Consider the following 18,910-nt stretch of genomic DNA (forward strand, 5'->3'; position numbering starts at 1 on the left):
TCGCTTTTAATTTCCAAAAAAGTTTTCCATTTTAACCGAGTCATTTTTCCTCCTTCCCTGACCACCCTTTGAAACTGTAGCTATAGGACGTGTCGCGCTGGACACCCGACTGGGCTGTGTCTCCAAGGACGGTAACGAAGAGTCCAAACGGATCATCGACTCCATCAACGCCTTCTTCTGGACTGTGGCCGAGGTCGAGCTGCGGATGCCCATCTGGCGGATATATCAAACGAGCGCGTACAAGAAGTACATTGGCGCACTGGACACATTCCGAGAGTGAGCGTTCTGAACCCTGTGTACAAGAACAAAAATGTAATGGTTCTTTTTTTATCCCCGTAGCTTGTGTATGCGACACATCAACATTGCCATGGAAAAGATGAACAACAGCACGGAGGTCAAGAGCGAGGAGCACATTTCGATCGTTGAGCGGATTCTGCAAAAGACAAACAACCCCAAAATTGCGGCTGTCCTGGCGCTGGACCTGATCATGGTGGGGGTCGATACGGTAAGTTTGGGATATAAATTGTTCAACTTTTCTATGTTTTGTCTTCATTGTTATAAATATTGTTAAAATTATTTTAACTTTAGCTTGTCGATCATCTCGATCTCGATATTGCTCCATCCATCGTTGATTTCTTCAGTCCCTTCAAACTGCATACTTCGATGCTCTTCTTGTATCAATAGTCTTCCAGGTCGATGAATCCCTCCCTCGATGTATCCTTGAATTTCATTCGCTACAATTCCAATCGAGTTTCAATTTTGCTTCGTTCTGTAAAAGGATGCTGAAAATGGGACTTTTTCCGAAACCTCGCTCCACAAGCTGAATAGGTTCCTTGAGCTATTTAAGAGCTCTGGGACAAATATGAGCAAAATCGGTCATCATTTACTCATTGATGCTCGAAGGTGAAGTTTATATGGGAAAAATCGCAAAGAAATATGGAAAACCCAATTTTCTTACGGTTTGTTCTTCACGACGCGCCAATTTCATTCAAATATTCCCAAAAGTGAGAATCCCATTAGAAATTTAATACTCTTACAACTTTGTAGAACATACCAATGCTGTAAAACTCGATCCTGAAAAGTTATTAGCAATTTGAAAAAGTCATTTTTGTATGAAACACATTTTTTTCACCAACTTTAGGCTCAGGTATCAATGAGTTAATCTCAAGCAATTTCTCTCCAAATTTGCACAGATGCTTCAAATAACCCAAAACCCGTTTTCAACTCTTGTAGCAGGGGATCATTTTTTCTAGGAACCCTACAGTACATAAATCCCATAAATCGCTAAGACATTATTACAGTCCAGACTCAATTATCCTAGTCCTCGCAAAAAAATCACTCCGGGTAATAGAAAAAAGTGATCTTCAAATTTGTAATCCAAGATGGCGGTGATGAATTCATGAGAAGATGCAATTAATCAAAGCTTTGCCGGTCTGTTCCGGGTTCAAAACTAGATAACCTCTTTCTTGTTACAGCGGTAAATCCACAGATCTAAACTCCAGGGAGTCATTGTGTAGTAGGCCATGCTAACTATCAGCACTCCCAGCACAGTTCGTTCCCGGCCACCCATAACGTCGGACGTAATAAACCACAGTTACTCAACAAACTGTCTTTCACTGGGGGGAAAGCGGCGGTCACAAGCATCGTCTGGTTCAAGCCGTCAAGCATCGATCGCGGACCACACCTGCCTTGGACGCCGTCAAACCTCTTAAAGGGGGAGATGTAGTAGGCCATGCCTACGGCAGCCCCAGAATCTCACTCAAATCCTGACAGTCCACAAAGTCAGACGCATTTCAATAAACGCTCTAGTCTAGCAACGAAACTGTCTTTCATTGCCTAGCAACAGACGTAACACATTGAATATTTGACCCATTTTGGAGAACCATTTCAATTTAGTTGGCCAAATGTCAATTACAAACTGAGAGAAGTGTCTCAAATTCAAGCTCATAGTAATTCCAGAAGTACCGGGACTAGAATCAAATTAAGTGTAACTTTTAAAGTACTTTACTTAACATTAATATGGGATCCCAAGTCAAATGTTTTCCAAAAATGTTTATTTGAATATGTGAAACAGTCTAATCGAAAAAAGTATCGCGATCATAGTACATGTTGCAGGTTTGCGTCTTCGCTACGTAGCGTCACACTGATTGCTAGCTGGAGCTCCAACGCAACAAATCATGCTTCACGATCGCACTCACAAAATATGTTTACGATTCCCACCCCTTTTTCCGTTCTCGCATCCACCACCACGCTGCTTTACATTTTATTTTATTTGATTTCATGCTTGCTTGTTTTTTTTTGTGTTTGCTGATTTGCACAGACATCTGTTGCGGCCACCTCGACAATCTACCAGCTGAGTCAGAACCCGGACAAGCAGGAAATTTTATTTAACGAAATCAAACGCAGTCTGCCAACGCCGGATACAAAGTTCACCATTTCGATGCTGGAAACGATGCCATATCTGCGGGCGTGTATCAAAGAGACACTCAGGTGGGTTTGGTTTGGTTGGCATGGTTGATTGTTGAGTTGAACTCATTATAATTGCAGAATGTACCCGGTGGTGATTGGCAACGGGCGGAGCCTCCAGTCGGACGCGGTCATCGGAGGATATCACATTCCAAAGGGGGTGAGGGAAAACCAAGGGTGAAAGGTTGGGGGTATTTGTACTGACTTGCTCTATTATTCTAAACGCAGACCCACGTCATCTTCCCCCACCTGGTGGTGTCTAATCTGGAGGAGTACTTCCCGGAGCCGGATCGGTTCCTGCCCGAGCGGTGGTTGAAGCGGGGTGAGCTGAAGGAGCACGCCGGGTGTCCCCACGCCGGTCAAAAGATCCATCCGTACGTGAGCTTGCCGTTCGGTTACGGCCGGCGGACGTGCATCGGACGACGATTCGCCGAATGCGAACTTCAGATTCTGTTGTCCAAGGTATAGGATGGAAGAACGAATTTCCCCGGAGGGTTGTTTAATTTTCGTTATCTTTGTTACAGCTTTTCCGACGGTATCACGTCGAGTACAACTACGACAAGCTTACGTACAAGGTGAATCCCACTTACATTCCTGACAAACCACTCAAGTTTAAACTAACCGAGCGGAACAATTGACCGGGCGGTGGCGCCACACGGAAGAGACAATTTGTAATAGCTACCGTAGCATGTAAGGGTCTTCTTCGCATTCGACACGGGTGTAATGCTCGTGACGAAGGTTAAAGAATATTTATGTAAATAAAATGTACGAAATAAACGCGATAAGGTTGAATACAAAGATAAAGCACAGAGAGCTTTGTGCGGTTGCCTGTGCCTTACTTCGGAGAATTGAGAAAACCTCTTTGCGTAAAATGGAAAATTTAGCAGGTTTTGTACTCACTATTTAGCCGAGTCGTTCAGCTGGTACTCGTTACTGCGGCAGAAGCATTCCTGCACACCATTGTCGGACCACAGTCTTTTCATCGCTAACAGCAAATCTTCCGAGAATGGCTCTGTGTCGTGCATCCGCTGCACCACGTCAAACACCATCTTTGCGTCACACTGAAATTGATAATTTTAGGTTAGCGAAGCCTTAAGAATCAATCAACCTCAATAAAACAAATAACCACAAGCTTGACGAGTCTATCCAGCCGGAAACTTAATAGCTCTATTTACAAGCTTCAACAGCTTCATTTGATCTCTCCGGCGGTGGCGACAACACACTATTCATTTTCGCGGTTTGAAATTGATTTGATTTCATTAAGCACACAACTGTCCCACATACAAAAGCCATGTGTGACACCTCGGTAAGGTGCCACGTGCTACTCGACTTACCTCCCGCTCGTTATTTCCGAAGGCGATGCTCAGGTTGGGCATCGCTCGCAGTATTGCCACCAACGACTGGATTGTGTTGCTGTACACCACCGGCCGGTACTGTTTGAAGTCCTCTGACGTGAAGCCACTTTCGTGAATGATTCTGGAAAAGGAAAAAAGAGGATAACGTTACAGTATGTGATAACCTTATTTGAACATTTCTGAAAAACATAATACAGGTGATATGTTTTAATGTTTTAAACATATTCAAGTTAATAAAATTTTACACAATATGCCTAGCCGCTTTGATGGTTTTTTCTAATGTTGCATTGCATTATTTTATTATATTCTTTATATTGTGATGCACTACAAAGATAAGTATTCAACATTTTCATAATGATGGTAAAGTCGATTGAGATTATTAAAGAAGCAGAAAAATAAGTTATAAAGTATAAAATTATTGTTATGATATCATTTTCTGACATTTTGTCAAATCAATCAAATTTTATTAATCTTTACTGCAATTCCCCACGAAAACAGCATGATTCGAAACAAAAAAATCTCCGATCAGTCTCAAAATTGGGCTGGGGATTCCTTGGCTGAAATGATTAGACTAGAGCCTTATTGTTAAATCGATTTCGGCAGATCGTGGTAGATTTTCTTGAAATAATTCGAATTGTCAAAAATCCACCTAAGCATCCACCACATTGATCACACAAAAATTGTGGTAGAAAACTTTTTTAAGAAAAGTATCCACCGCGATCAATTTTTGAAAATTCTACGCCAACGAATTATTTCATAAAAATCTACCACAGTGGATCAAAATCTTTTTAACAATACAACCTAGATTTTTTTTAATTTGGTCATTAGGGTGACCTGCGCCGTGTTAGGGTGATCCAAAATGGCATTTCTCAAAGATTTTCGCAAAAACATTTTTTTTTTTTCAAAAAATCATAACTCCGCGCCACTTAAACCGATTTTAGCTGTATTGGACGCAAATGAAACGATTGTCCACGCTCCATACAAAAAGATTTGTTTTGAATGGAAATTGTCTACGATGGGGAGAGGGGGGATCTAAGATTTCAAAAATGTGTTCACGTGGTTTATGGATGGTCCTTAAACAGAAATTAATAAAAAATACTCCTATGACATGAGAATTGATAGGGGAAATTTAATAAATAAAAATGTTCTCCCATTAATTGCGATATATTGAAAATATTTTCCCAGCTCTAGCAATTTCCACGATCTATTCATGTGCTCAGAAAAGAACAAATCACAACAAAGAAAAAAGAACATGAATTCAATAACATGTTTACAACAAAGTCAGTGCCACAAAGGATCACACAACCCACTCGGCTATACACACGGAGTTGCGATAGGAAAATTGAAATAATTGTTTTCGGAAAACAAAGGGGAACGTTTTTTTCCTCTCTATATTTTTATGTGTGATGGAAGGGCACTCACTCAACTAAATGGTGTGGCGTGGTGGGCTAAAGGACTCTGTCATGCCACAATAGGCAGTCCCCATTTCCCTCAGTTTTTTTCCACCCCGGCAATGGGAAAAGTATACTCAAGCCGTTCCACACTATGTGTCTACTGTAGCGTTTCTGTGGTCTCTAAAGGACTCTGCTGTTCAATATGAGGCAAATCAACCGCACTATACTACCTGAAGGGAAAAAAGGAAGAGAGTGGAAAAGTCGAAAGGCTTTTGAAGAATATTAAAAAGTTATGAGTGATGCAAATGGCCTCCTTCAGGAGAAAGAAACAGCACGGTGAAAGTGAAAAGCTGATAATTGAGTAGAAAATTCTGCTAAAGTGAGGAAGATTCATTTGAAAGGTTCTTGCTGAAATAGTTCACGTAGTTCACAGGGTGTGAAAATGACTTTAGACAGACACATATCTATCGTTTTAACTTTAATTTGACAGCAGTAGAAAAAATCATTCGAATTTATAATAATAAAAAAAACGTTCTCCAATTTAACAAAAACTAGGGAAAAGGGCCAAAAAACCTAGTGAGATCGAAAACATCATTTTTCAAAAAAATCAAATTATTCGCTCTACAGCATTGCCTTGGCGTTCTCGATTACGAGATTCCTACTCGAAACTAGGTGTCCGAAGGCTTGATTATTGAGGCAATTGCAAACCTCTTTTTACACCTAAGCTTCCCATCCACCCCGGGATTCGAACTGACGACCTTTGGATTGTGAGTCCAACTGCCTACCAGCGACTCCACCGAGGCAGGACCCAGGGAGACGACTCCTACACCCGGACTGAGCTAACGACCTAACCTCTAGGTTAGACCGGGGCCAACATTTACTTCCCTATCCGACGGAAGGCGTGATCAGACAAATCTCGTCTCAAAATTTGCCACCGGGACCTTCTGGGATCAAACCCAGGCCGACTGGGTGAGAGGCAACCACGCTTACCCCTACACCACGGTCCCGGAAAACATCATTTTTAAAATGTTGAAAAAATGTCGCTTCCGTAACTATTTTTTTTTTAAATTTATATTTATTTAATTTTCTTTTCCATGTACATTCATTCAGTTAAAATATTATTGAGTGTCCAATCACAAACGATGACTTTTCACCTCAATTTTAAATACTAGCAACTTTCATTTATTCATGAAATATTGTAGCTTTCGCTATTCAGTGATTTCAAATGTAGGAGGTCCTACATGTACAAAAGGGAAAAGGGATATCTTAAAACTAACTTATAAACTATATAAAGAGCGGATCAATGCAGCTGAAGACTGCAATGATTTTTGTCGAAATGCATCAATTATCTTATTGGACATAACATCCAAAGTGTCTACTTCGGCTAATTGATGAAGTTCACTGGTGCTGAACCAGGGAGGAAGTTTCAGAATCATTTTCAGAATTTTGTTCTGAATCCTCTGAAGTTTTTTCTTCCTGGTTAAGCAACAGTTTGTCCAGATCGGCACAGCATAAAGCATGGCAGGTCTGAAAATTTGTTTATAAATTAACAGTTTATTCTTGAGACAAAGTCTAGAATTCCTGTTTATAAGTGGATACAAACATTTAATATATTTGTTACATTTAACCTGGATACTTTCAATGTGATCCTTGTAAGTAAGGTTTTTGTCAAAAGCAAGTCCAAGATATTTCACTTGATCCTCCCACTTTAAATTTACCTCATTCATCTTTATAATGTGATGACTTTTTGGTTTAAGAAAATCAGCCCTTGGTTTGTGAGGGAAAATAATAAGTTGAGTTTTTGCAGCATTTGGAGTAATTTTCCATTCTTTCAAAAAAGAATTGAAAATATCCAAGCTTTTTTGTAATCTTCTTGTGATGACACGAAGGCTTCTGCCTTTGGCGGAGATGCTTGTGTCATCAGCAAAAAGTGATTTCTGACATCCTGGGGGCAAATCAGGCAAGTCAGAAGTAAAAATATTGTATAAAATTGGACCCAAAATGCTTCCTTGAGGGACGCCAGCACGTACAGGTAGTTGATCAGATTTGCTATTCTGATAACATACCTGCAGAGTACGATCCGTCAAATAATTTTGAATAATTTTCACGATATAAATCGGAAAATTAAACCTTTTCAATTTCGCAATCAAACCTTTATGCCAAACACTGTCAAATGCTTTTTCTATGTCTAGAAGAGCAGCGCCAGTAGAATAGCCCTCAGATTTGTTGCTTCAAATTAAATTTGAAACTCTCAACAACTGATGAGTAGTTGAATGCCCAAGGCGAAATCCAAACTGCTCATCAGCGAAAATTGAATTTTCATTCATGTGCGTCATCATTCTATTAAGAATTATTCTTTCGAATAATTTACTAATAGATGAAAGCAAACTAATGGGCCGATAGCTTGAGGCTTCAGCAGGATTTTTATCCGGTTTCAAAATCGGAATTACTTTGGCATTTTTCCAACTACTGGGAAAATATGCCAAATCAAAACATTTGTTGAAAATTTTGACCAAGCAACTTAAAGTTGCTTCTGGTAATTTTTTAATTAAAATGTAAAAAATGCCATCCTCACCAGGGGCTTTCATATTTTTAAATTTTTTGATAATAGATTTTATTTCATTCAGATCCGTATTAAAAACTTCATCTGATGAAAATTCTTGTTCAACAATATTCTGAAATTCTATTGAAATTTGATCTTCAATAGGACTCAAAACATTCAAGTTGAAATTATGAGCACTCTCAAACTGCTGAGCAAGTTTTTGAGCTTTTTCCCCATTAGTTAATAGAATATTATCACCATCTTTTAAAGAAGGGATGGGTTTTTGAGGTTTCTTAAGAACCTTTGAAAGTTTCCAAAAAGGTTTGGAATAAGGTTTAATTTGTTCGACATCTCTTGCGAACTTTTCATTTCACAGGAGAGTGAATCTGTGGTCAATAACCTTTTGCAAATCTTTTTGAATTCGCTTCAGTGCAGGATCACGAGAACGTTGATACTGTCTTCGGCGAACATTTTTTCAGACGAATCAGAAGCTGAAGATCGTCATCAATAATGGGAGAATCAAATTTGACTTGGACTTTAGGAATAGCAATATTCCTAGCATCCAAAATTGCATTAGTTAAAGATTCCAAGGCTGAATCAATATCAGCTTTGGTTTCTAAAACAAAATCATGATTTAAATTATTCTCAATATGATGCTGATACCTGTCCCAATTAGCTTTGTGGTAATTAAACACAGAACTATTGGGTCTGGTAACTGCTTCATGAGAAAGTGAAAAAGTTACTGGAAGATGATCAGAATCAAAATCAGCATGAGTCACTAAAGGACCACAATACTGACTTTGATTTGTCAACACCAAATCAATTGTTGATGGATTTCTAACAGAAGAAAAGCAAGTTGGCCCATTCGGGTATAAAACCGAATAAAGACCAGAAGTGCAATCTCTGAATAGAATTTTACCATTGGAATTTACTTTTGAATTATTCCAAGATTGGTGTTTGGCATTAAAATCACCGATGATCAAAAATCGAGATCTATGCCGAGTAAGTTTATTCAAATCCCCTTTGAAATAATTTTTATTTTCCCCAGTGCATTGGAATGGCAAATATGCAGCTGCAATCATAATTTTCCCAAAAGAAGTTTCAAGTTCAATGCCCAAACTTTCAATAACTTTTAACTTAAAGTCACGTAACGTGCTATAAGTCATACTACGGTGGATAACTATTGCAACTCCACCGCCATTTCGATTCATTCGGTTATTAGTTATAACTTTATAATCTGGATCACTTTTCAAATAAGTGCCAGTTTTTAAAAATGTTTCGGTTATAACAGCAACATGCACGTTATGAACTCGTAAAAAGTTGAAAAATTCATTTTCTTTCGCTTTTAAAGAGCGAGCATTAAAATTCATAATATTGATGGAATTACTTAGATCCATGATTAAACTTCAGGGTAAGAACAACATCATTCGCAAATTTTAATCCAATCTGGATTGCTTCCATCATGGATGTAGCATTACTCATTGTTTGAATCAAACCAAACAGTGAGTTTTGCAAAAAAGTCATTTTTTCAAACGTAACATCGCCGAGATCAGAAGATCCCAAAGCGTTGCCAGCAGAAAAATTTTCAAATGAGATTTGAGGTACCTGCCCAATTTCAGAAAGATTGGTAGAGGATTTAAAATTCGTGGATGAACCCGAAACGACGTTAGCATAAGAAATGCCATTGTTGTTACCTAACTTTTCCACGGTAGGGGTATTTCTAGAATTGTTCGAGTGAGACAGCACGAACGTTTGATTTAAAGATGCAGGTACAACCTGACTTTGAGAAAATTTCGGTTTGGATTTCGGCTGATGCTTAGCACGAGAATCCAAAACCTTTTTTCTGATGGGGCAATCCCAGAAATTTGATTTGTGATTTCCACCACAATTTGCACATTTAAATTGGGTGACTTCTTTCACGGGACAATTGTCCTTGTCGTGAGAAGAATCCCCGCAAACCATGCATTTTGGAACCATGGCGCAATGATCAGTACCGTGACCGAATGCCTGGCAACGCCGGCACTGGGTCAGATTCTGGCCATTACCGCCATGTTTCTTAAAATGCTCCCACTTTACCCGTACATGGAACAAAAACTGAACTTTGTCCAAAAGTTTCAAATTGTTGATTTCATTTCTGTTGAAATGAATCAGATAAAATTGTGAAGTCAAACCAAAGCGAGAAATATTCCCGTTTGATTTTTTCTTCATTGGTATTACTTGGGATGGGGCAAAGCCAAGCAACACCTTAAGTTCGTTTTTGATCTCATCCACCGACAAGTCGTTGGAGAGACCTTTCAAGACCGCCTTGAATGGCCGAGCATTCTTGGTCTCATACGTGTAGAAATTGTGTTTGTGGTTTTTCAAATAACCAACAAAAGTTTGGTGATCTTGTAAAGATTCCGTCAACAAGCGACATTCTCCTCTTCGACCAAGCTGGAACGAAACTTTCAAATTGCAAGTTTCCTTGCAATTCTTCAGTTGCGTTCGAAAGCTGGCCAAATCGGAGACGGAAGTCACTACAATTGGCGGAGCCTTTACTCGTTTCTCGACGGCAGAAGGCTCAGTACGAGGAGAAGGTTCCTTGTCATCAGTTTCGGATAAAACACCGAAACTGTTTGTCAATGGAATTGGAGGATTGACCTCACATTCAGAATCAGAATCAGACCTCAGAAGAGGCTGTTTTCTTTTTCTGTTTCCGTTAGCCGGTTTAGCGTTCAAACGCTTCACCGACGTAACGACCAAATCTTCAGAAGATTTGCGTTTACCTTTGTTTTGACGCATTTTGCAAGCAAAGTTCTCTTAAAAAGATGGCTTCGTTTGTAAAATACAACAAAATTTCAGGTGGGGTTAGTCTTGAAAAGACTGTTTAGAATTTTGGAAAATAACTCAGGTAGTCTTTAAAAAGACTGTGAATTTTGTTTTGAAATAACTCTGAGCTTAGGTAGTAAAAAATACCGCAGCTCTAGTGTCCGTTCACCACGAAGGTTCGCAAGACACTGAGCTTCCGTAACTAAGGCAAATACTAGGGCCCAGCTACAAAGAAAAAGGTGAAAGCTAGAATATTCTGTTTGGTAGTCTAGCCATTTAAGTACTTTTGGCCTTTTATATCCTTATAAGCTTTCCTTGGAAAGGGCGTACACACAGAAGGGACATAAATTTCGCGCGAATTATTCTGGGATCGAACTTTTACAGCACCCCGTCAAACAGTCTCACTAGAATTCTGGCGCACCGGTGAAATCATACGCTCTGGGTGGAATGAGAATCACGCACCATCGTCTATCTAAGGTCGTAAACAATACGAAACGGGCGCTGCTGGTTTATTTCCTTGCATGTGAAGGTATAATACCGCGCCTAAATATATTAGGTGTCTTTTCAATATACCGTCAAGGGGAGGAGTTAGGCAAAAGTACCTTTCTGCTAAACATTTTCCAAATTAACCCCGAAGTACAGTTTACAAAGTAGCAAGTTTGCGTGTTTTCCAGGGTAGTGTTCTAAACAAAACACGGGTATTTCCGTTGGTCGATCCCATCAAAACTGGTCTAGGAAGGAAAAACGCCCAAATAACGCGTTGGCAACAACAGAAAGTCATTCACATGTGAAAGAGAGGGGCTTGAAAACGCATACTTACTTCATCTGTTTTACGATTGTGCTTTTTCCAGATTCACCAGCGCCTGCAATGAGAAAACAAATGTCGAGAAATTGAGTCATCAACGTTAAGATCATTGGGTTGGGAGAGGAAACAGGAGAAGAGTTCTGGGCACGAGCGGAAATTGAGCGTGGAATCGGTACTTTAATTGGAGATTTGTATCTCGATAAAGGTATTCAAATTGATAGGGCAAATGCCAATTGGTAGTCATTTGTTTATTTATGATTCATAATTCTTCTTTTTAAACATGAAAAGTTGTTTTTTTAACGCATGTAAAATTTTCCTTTCCTTGGCAAGAAATAATAGCCTTTGACTTACTAATAGGTCCAACACTTCTTTAATACACTCAAATCCCAACTTTTGTCAAACGAACGGGGTCACTTTTTAGTTTGACACCCCTTTAACACGGAGTTCACACACACTACCAAACGTTTGTTTTGATAGTGTGCGTGAGCGCCGTGTAAAAAGTGTCAGTTTAATTTGACTTTGACCAACCAGCGGGGTACTAACTAAAAAAGTGTCAAACGAAAAAGTGACCAACCACCGAGGGTTGAGTGTACCATCAGTATAGGGACGTGGCGTTACATCGTGCTGCCACCTGGTTTTTTTAAGCGCAAGAGTGGAAAAGTGCTGAGTCATCGTCTAAAGATAGACGGCGTCCTATCTCGCCCAGCAAAATGAAGTCGATAAAGTAGTCGGTTTCGATGAGAAAAAGTGGAAAACGTGGTCTAAAAATAGCGACGCCATCCCCCTATTGGTGACATGTGGTCTCAGGGGTGAGGTAGAGTCACTTGTGTGCTGTCTTGTGACACGTCCTTTCTTTTCAGCAGCACCTTTTAAAAATGATTTTTGTAATTTATTGAAATAAACTTATTGATTTGAAGACTCCAATTTGTATTTGAACTAATTTCAACAATGCAATTTCCATGATTATAATGCTAGAACGATTCCTAATCGAAAACGATGAAAAATTTCAAAATAGGCTAAAACAGCTGTCCAAATTTACCCCATTTGTCCCGTTTCGCCCCAGATGACGGTATTTGACAAACTTTTAAGTTTTACTTTAACAGACAAACATTAACCCTTGAATTCCACAAATTCGGGAAACTATTTTCTTACAGATTATTAAAAAAAAAACTTTGGTTCTCTCCAGGAGTGCTTATAACTTACAAAAAAAAAAAATAACTTCAAGCGTAGTAAAAAGGGCCCAAAAAATTACCGCAATATGGTTTCTCACAAGCCATGGAATGTGATACACCAAAAGCTATGTTTTTCGCCGGTAGATCTGGATTTTCGAAATTCTTCCGCATTTATCCGGATGTTAGATAAATGGCCGGAAATCTTATCAAATATCATCATGTTATAAAACGTTTAATAGGCAATCGAAAGACCTTTCACACGAGTCTAAAAGATCGAATGTCTGGCAACCCTGTCTCCAGTTATGACCACTTAAGTGATATTTATGTACTTTTTTGCGGCCGGATCTCACTTAAATTATTTCTGCATTTTTTTATGTGGAGTGAGGAAGGCACCAACCACATAGGTGGATTAAGTTAGTTATTTTTTATCTGTATAGACTAAAAAGTCGTTTTGATCCATTATTTGAGATGATACATATTCTAAATGCTGTTATTTCTCGATTTCATGACCTTAGAATGTGACAAGCTTTGGCTCTGATGGGGTCGCATGGTAGTTCAACTCTAATAAAAGTTTTTCTTTTTTCCCTCCTTTCATTTTCATGGTTGTTAGCAAGTCCAAACATTGTTGTTGTTGTGCCAACAATTCACTCATCAATCAATCACAAATCACTCGAACGTGAGGTCCCTCTCCCCGGCGCGGTGGTAATGGCCGAGAGTGAATCATACAACAACAAATCCCATCGCTACGCTCAGCGAGTGTCCTGAAATTTGAGTTGGTTCAGATGGGTGGGTGGAGGTGGTCTGATTGCGGGTGGTGGGTATTAGTAATACTCCCCGAGAAGCGTTTTGTGTTGTTCGAGCATCAAATCGATACCCACACTCTTCCTCCTCCTCCCCTCTCAGTGTAAATATCCGATTGACACACATTCGATCTCTCTGGCCAGGCCAGGCTAACCTAACCTAGCATTTTTTAGTCGGGGCAACGACGTGTGCGTTCGTTCTGATTCCGGTGGTACGACTAACCATTGGAAACAGCAAACATCTTGGAGAATCAGTCTGCGCATGCATACAAAAGTGGCAGAATAAACAGCCCCGAACTAAATTTAGCCGGTATGTTTAAAATACAATCCATGTACGTCTAGCTTCATGAAAAATAAACAATTCTTACTTTTAACTTTTTTATAAATAAGACAATGGTTATATGAATTGGCGCATGGCAGATTTTTTAAATAATTTCATATTTTTAAATTTGACGATAATGTTTTGCAGATTTTCCATTAGTTGTGCTTTTAAAATCCACCCATTGAAACATGATGTTTTATACAACATGTATTTAATTTTGCTGCTATTTTCAAATTAACCTTGATTCAATCAACTGAGTGTAAAGAAAAAGCCATCCATGTAACAAAAGTCTCTTGATGCTCATCTCTGGACAAGATCCCATGGCGACTAGCTGACGATACTGTTTTGCAAAATATATGTTCAGGATGTTCTGGATTGTCAACGCACCACTCCCACTAATCAGATTAGGATGGAGAAAAAAAATGCTGAGCGCTGGTCAAAATTGTAATAAATGGCTGCTGGCGAGTGGACGACGTCTGGTCGACGACTACCGAGCAAAAGTGGTTTTGCAAAACGAGCTTTCGTGTATTTTTAGATTCCAGAGCTCCCGTGTGCGGAGTGCCAAGCTGACCAACCAAGGATTGTTGGTTGGTTCCCGTAGAAAGGATTTCCGCTGGAATATCCTTCTCCCCACTGACTTGGGTGGTTGTTACCAGGTTCGCGCAACAACAACAATAGTCTGTGCTTAAAAATGCATGACGTTCGCTCAATTTTGCACGGATCCGCTTCAGCAAACATTCTTGATGAGCGTGACGTCAATGTCGGGAGAAGAAATGGGTTTGTTTTTATTTATGACGTGCACAATCGGAAATCTTTTCCCCACGATGGTTTTATTGTATACAGAGAAGCAATAAATATTTGCGCACCTTTTTGTGTGTGGAAATAAACTTCTTCTCGAAATCTAAGTCTAACGACGTCAATATAAGATAAATTGTTGTTTTTTCACTTCCTTCCTAAAAAAAACCATGCTACTCCACTAAATTATAGTGACTAAGTTGACTTTATAGCTGTCAGCCACCATTGCTAGTACCAACCACTAGTGTCTTCCGTTGTATCTACAAGGACTTCGCCACCCTGGGCTGCTAAGTTATTAAAGTATGGCACGGAGCGACGGCGCCGAATACTCATATTTACACAACAAAATTTAGAGCGTTAAAAACTAAATTATAGTGCGGATTTTGATTCAATGGAGACGCATGGTGTATTAGCGCAAAGCCAAGCAGAATGAACTGCATAAAATTTACTTGAAACTTAAATGGTCCGCCTAAGTAAAATGTACCAAAAACCGTACAAAACCGTACAAATATATGAATCCAGTGTAGTAGGCTTATGCTTTGCAATGTTCCCTTCAATGTTATATACTTGGTTGATGAAAAAGACGACCAAATACCAGTGCTGAAACGTTCATCTTTTTAACACTGAAATGGGTGTATCGAAAAGTAATTATTTTAATATTTTTATTTGTTTTAATCGGTGCACATGGATGTTTGGCATAAAATTCCATCCAAAAAGCGTTTTTCGGAGTTGCAAAAAAACTAGTAAGCTACTCGTTGCAAAACTTGATTTTCTCAGCATTCGTCGTTTTTATTCAACTCGGTAAACCTCGAAATTCCATACATTTTTGGAAGGTTGCTCAAACGAAACCATAACAACGTTTTTGCTTAGGTATTTAAAAACGTGGGTTTTATAGAAAACCTGGATGTATGGGTATCAAAAGATCGGAAATTTTATGCCCTTTCTGATGCCACATTAGGGTGTAATATGGTTGTATGGAAAAAAATAAAGTTGTCCAAATTTAGCGAGCACAACCATTTTTCAGTTCCTTTTTGGGTCCTAAACAACTTCCCAAAGTTTGGGAACGATTGGTTTAGTCCTCACTTTGCGCAAAGCGATACAATTTTCCATATAAATTTGTATGGGAAAAACCATTTTTTTTGGATTTTGATATTTAGAAAATCCACGTTCCACGCTGTACTAAAACCGGATTCATATTAGGATGCTCTGGAATGTGCTCTACAACTTTCCCGAAGAGAGTATGGTGCTAACTTGCTCTTATAAAAAGATACAGCGTGTTCAAAACTCGTCTAAAACGTGTTTTTTGCTCGAAAATCCCGTTTTAGACGAGTTTTGAGGACGCTGTATCTTCTTTCAGGGACAAGCTAGCACCATACTCTCTTCGGGAAAGTTGTAGAGCACATTCCAGAGCATCCGAATATGAATTCTGTTTTAGTACAGCGTGAAACGTGGATTTTATAAATATCAAAACTCAAAAAAATGGTTTTTCCCATAGATATTTATATGGAAAATTGAATCGCTTTGCGCAAAGTGAGGACTAAACCAATCGTTCCCAAACTTTGGGAAGTTGTTTAGGACCCCAAAAGGAACTGAAAAATTGCTGTGCTGGAAAATCGATTTTGATATTACACCCTAATGGACCACCCTGCGGAGCAGAATGGGCCACCTTCAAAAATATGTCATTTCGTCTAATACAACGTTGAAGGGTGATAAGAAATGGTTTAAGTAACCTTTGAAGTTTGATCACTTTTATGAAAATAGTCACTTAACAAAACAAACATTTTTTTAATGTTGAAATAAGGCATTATTTTTTGCAAATAAGCATCAAAACAATAAAAAAAATCTAGTGTTGCATTAACCGTGATTTGCGAAGCTAACAGGAGTGGAATCCCGATTTTTGAGCGAAGATTTCGAATGGGGATTTTTTTTTCAATTTCGTTTTGGGAATTTGAGTAATTGTAAAAAAATGTTAATAAAGAATTCGGCAATTTTTTATCCGTCTACCTATTTTTCTCAATAGTCTTCAACAATACCTACAACATTGCCGAAGACGCCAAATTGATCAGAAAATTCACTTCAGAAGTCCCAGCTGTTTAAATTTTTACCAAAATTGTATGGAGACTTGTATGGGTGAACCAATGGCACAAAATAGCTTCTTTGGTCATAGGGAAGGCCCCACAAAGTTTGAGCCAAATAAAAAAATACAACAAATAAAAATGGTCGAAATCGGCCGATTTCGAAGAGAACTGCTCATAAAATAGATTTTATTTTGAAAAAATCTATTTTTACTCAAAAACTTGACCTTTTCCAAAAAATCTAATGATAAGAATGGATTCAGCAGACATAAATACATTAAAAATGATCAATTAGACTGACGAGACATCGACATTTAATCATCTCTGAGTCATACTTTAGCATAAAATAGATTTTATTTTGAAAAAATCATTGAAAATTCATCTTTTACTCAAAAACCTGACCTTTTTGAAAAAAATCTAATGATGGGAATGGATTCAGCAGACAAAATTACATGAAATATGATCAATTAGATTACCGAGATATACGTATTTAACGTTCTGCAAAGCATTTTTGATTTTTATTATTGATATCCCAGCATAATTTGACTTGCATGCAAGTTGGAAAAACTTGAATGAGAACCAACTGAAAATATAATTTTAAAATGGCTATAAATATGCGTAGAAACAATCAAATTTTAAAAACCAGGGGTGTTTCAGAAAGGGGAAAACGTGAACTATAAGATACATGCATTGGTTTAGTTGTCTATTCAACAGTTCTTTTGTAAAATAGTCTACAAAGTAGCTAATTTTGGCCTAAACTAATATTTCAAACGGGTGTATCTCAAAATTGGGACCATTTGGAGCAATTCTAGACCCGGATTCAGATTCAGCAGGCAAAGTTCTACTAGGAACACATATACTCGTCTCAGAGACAAAATCTTGTTGGACTGTGTTACCTTCGTAATAGCTCCTGGTAACATTCTAAACATTGAACAAACTTTTTCAAACAATCTAACTTTCGAGAAAGCTTATTTAAGAACCATTTGCGTGGTTTTATCAATAAATTTACATTTTTGCCCATAGTTCAAAAAATATAATGAACTTTGTTGTTTATGTTTTAACCTTCCATAGCATAATTATTATTGAATGTTTTCATCAACTTTTAGAGTCTTTAAATCCCTTCAAAAGAATTACAGTAATAAGCAAAGTTAGACATTAATGTAAACATGTAATGAATTCAATAATTAAAATCAGTGATCTTTTAAAGATAAAGTTTTTCAAGTTAGAAATACACAAAACAAATGTTATCCAAAAGTGCAAAAATAGTATTAAATTACCGAGCAGCAGTAGTTTGATATCCTTGGCCGCCTGGATGCCATCTTCCTTGAGGTTCCGTTCGATCAGGCGGCTCCGTGCTGCCGCCGCACGTTCCTCGGCCGACTGTGCGCACCCCATAATGCGGATTGCTTCCGTGCAGAACGTTTTGGATGCCTTGGTTGGTTCGGCCAAGCAGCTTGGCCGAAATCACAGATCAGGTGAAATTAAGCTGGGATCGCCGGGGGTCGTCCGTTTTGATAGGATTTTTTATCGGTTTTTTTTTCTTTCTGTTCTACCTTTTTCACTGCGTAAGTATCCTCGCTTCGTCAGTCGCTGCGGCTGGATTTTGATGGAGTCACTTTGGTCATCCAGAAACTTCACTCGCGCTACGCCCTTCTGAACCACGAGAAATGCTTTGAGCTAACTTCCTCTCGTGTCAGCACTACCGACAGTCACTTTGAGCAAAACACAACATCACTATGCTTTAGCCGAGCACATTTCGGGGGCATTCCTGGTTTTGGGGGAATCTGGCTTCCAATCTGGACAAAAACAACTTTTTTTATGACTTTTATCATATATTCCGAGCAGTGTTGTCCGGAATCGATCTCATTTTATTACACTCAAGAACACCACTTCAACGACTTGCCAGGGAAAAAAACAAACGAATTTCTCTTTGGGAACAAGTACATACTAACTTTTTGCCACATTAAAAATGGGGAGAGAATATGATGAAGGCCCAGATGTCATGCAAAGAAAGACACGGTCACAGTTGCACGAAACAGCCGAGTTCGTGATAGTCATTTTTTTTTTCATAGAAAGACAAGGAAGACATGAAGAATTATTTGTATTTTAAGCATGGATTGGCTTGGCAACAAGTTTGCTGGTGCATAAGATCAATAAACTTATATGCTGGAACATCAACGCTTGACTTTATTAATGAATCACGTGCCAACAACTTTTCATCGTTCTGTTTTCAATTTACACCATGTCAATGCCATTCTCGGGGGATAAAAAAAAGTCCAAGGCTAAATTGCATCGAGTAAATTGTGTATTCTACTGATGCGACTAATAAAACAAAGTACATCACTTTTCTCTAGGGAAATAAAATCAAAATAATTT

At 38.6% G+C, this 18,910-nt stretch overlaps 2 protein-coding genes across 7 annotated transcripts in view; one reads left to right on the forward strand and one right to left on the reverse strand.

Moving 5' to 3' along the window:
* Window positions 1-3,273, forward strand: part of LOC120431055 (probable cytochrome P450 49a1) — a 29,692-nt gene extending 26,419 nt beyond the window's left edge. Inside the window, exons 6-11 of the mRNA XM_039596209.2 lie at window positions 81-276; window positions 340-505; window positions 2,321-2,490; window positions 2,548-2,626; window positions 2,695-2,928; window positions 2,991-3,273. Of these exons, the coding sequence (XP_039452143.1) occupies window positions 81-276; window positions 340-505; window positions 2,321-2,490; window positions 2,548-2,626; window positions 2,695-2,928; window positions 2,991-3,104 (959 nt within the window). The 3' untranslated portion in view covers window positions 3,105-3,273. The remainder of the gene's footprint in view (window positions 1-80; window positions 277-339; window positions 506-2,320; window positions 2,491-2,547; window positions 2,627-2,694; window positions 2,929-2,990) is intronic.
* Window positions 1-18,910, reverse strand: part of LOC120431056 (G protein alpha o subunit) — a 116,266-nt gene that overhangs the window by 54,568 nt on the left and 42,788 nt on the right. For 4 of the 6 annotated variants that reach the window (XM_052711021.1, XM_052711020.1, XM_052711018.1 and 1 more), the window contains 3 exons: window positions 11,386-11,428; window positions 3,801-3,942; window positions 3,367-3,527 (listed from right to left, as the gene is read on the reverse strand). In XM_052711021.1, the coding sequence (XP_052566981.1) occupies window positions 3,367-3,527; window positions 3,801-3,942; window positions 11,386-11,428 (346 nt within the window). Of the gene's footprint in view, window positions 1-3,366; window positions 3,528-3,800; window positions 3,943-11,385; window positions 11,429-17,811; window positions 18,345-18,910 lie in introns of those variants that run through there. The other 2 variants (XM_052711017.1, XM_039596210.2) reach the window with 2 other exon arrangements.

The sequence above is a fragment of the Culex pipiens genome, chromosome 3, assembly GCF_016801865.2.
Source record: "Culex pipiens pallens isolate TS chromosome 3, TS_CPP_V2, whole genome shotgun sequence".
NCBI classification, from domain to species: domain Eukaryota; kingdom Metazoa; phylum Arthropoda; class Insecta; order Diptera; family Culicidae; genus Culex; species Culex pipiens.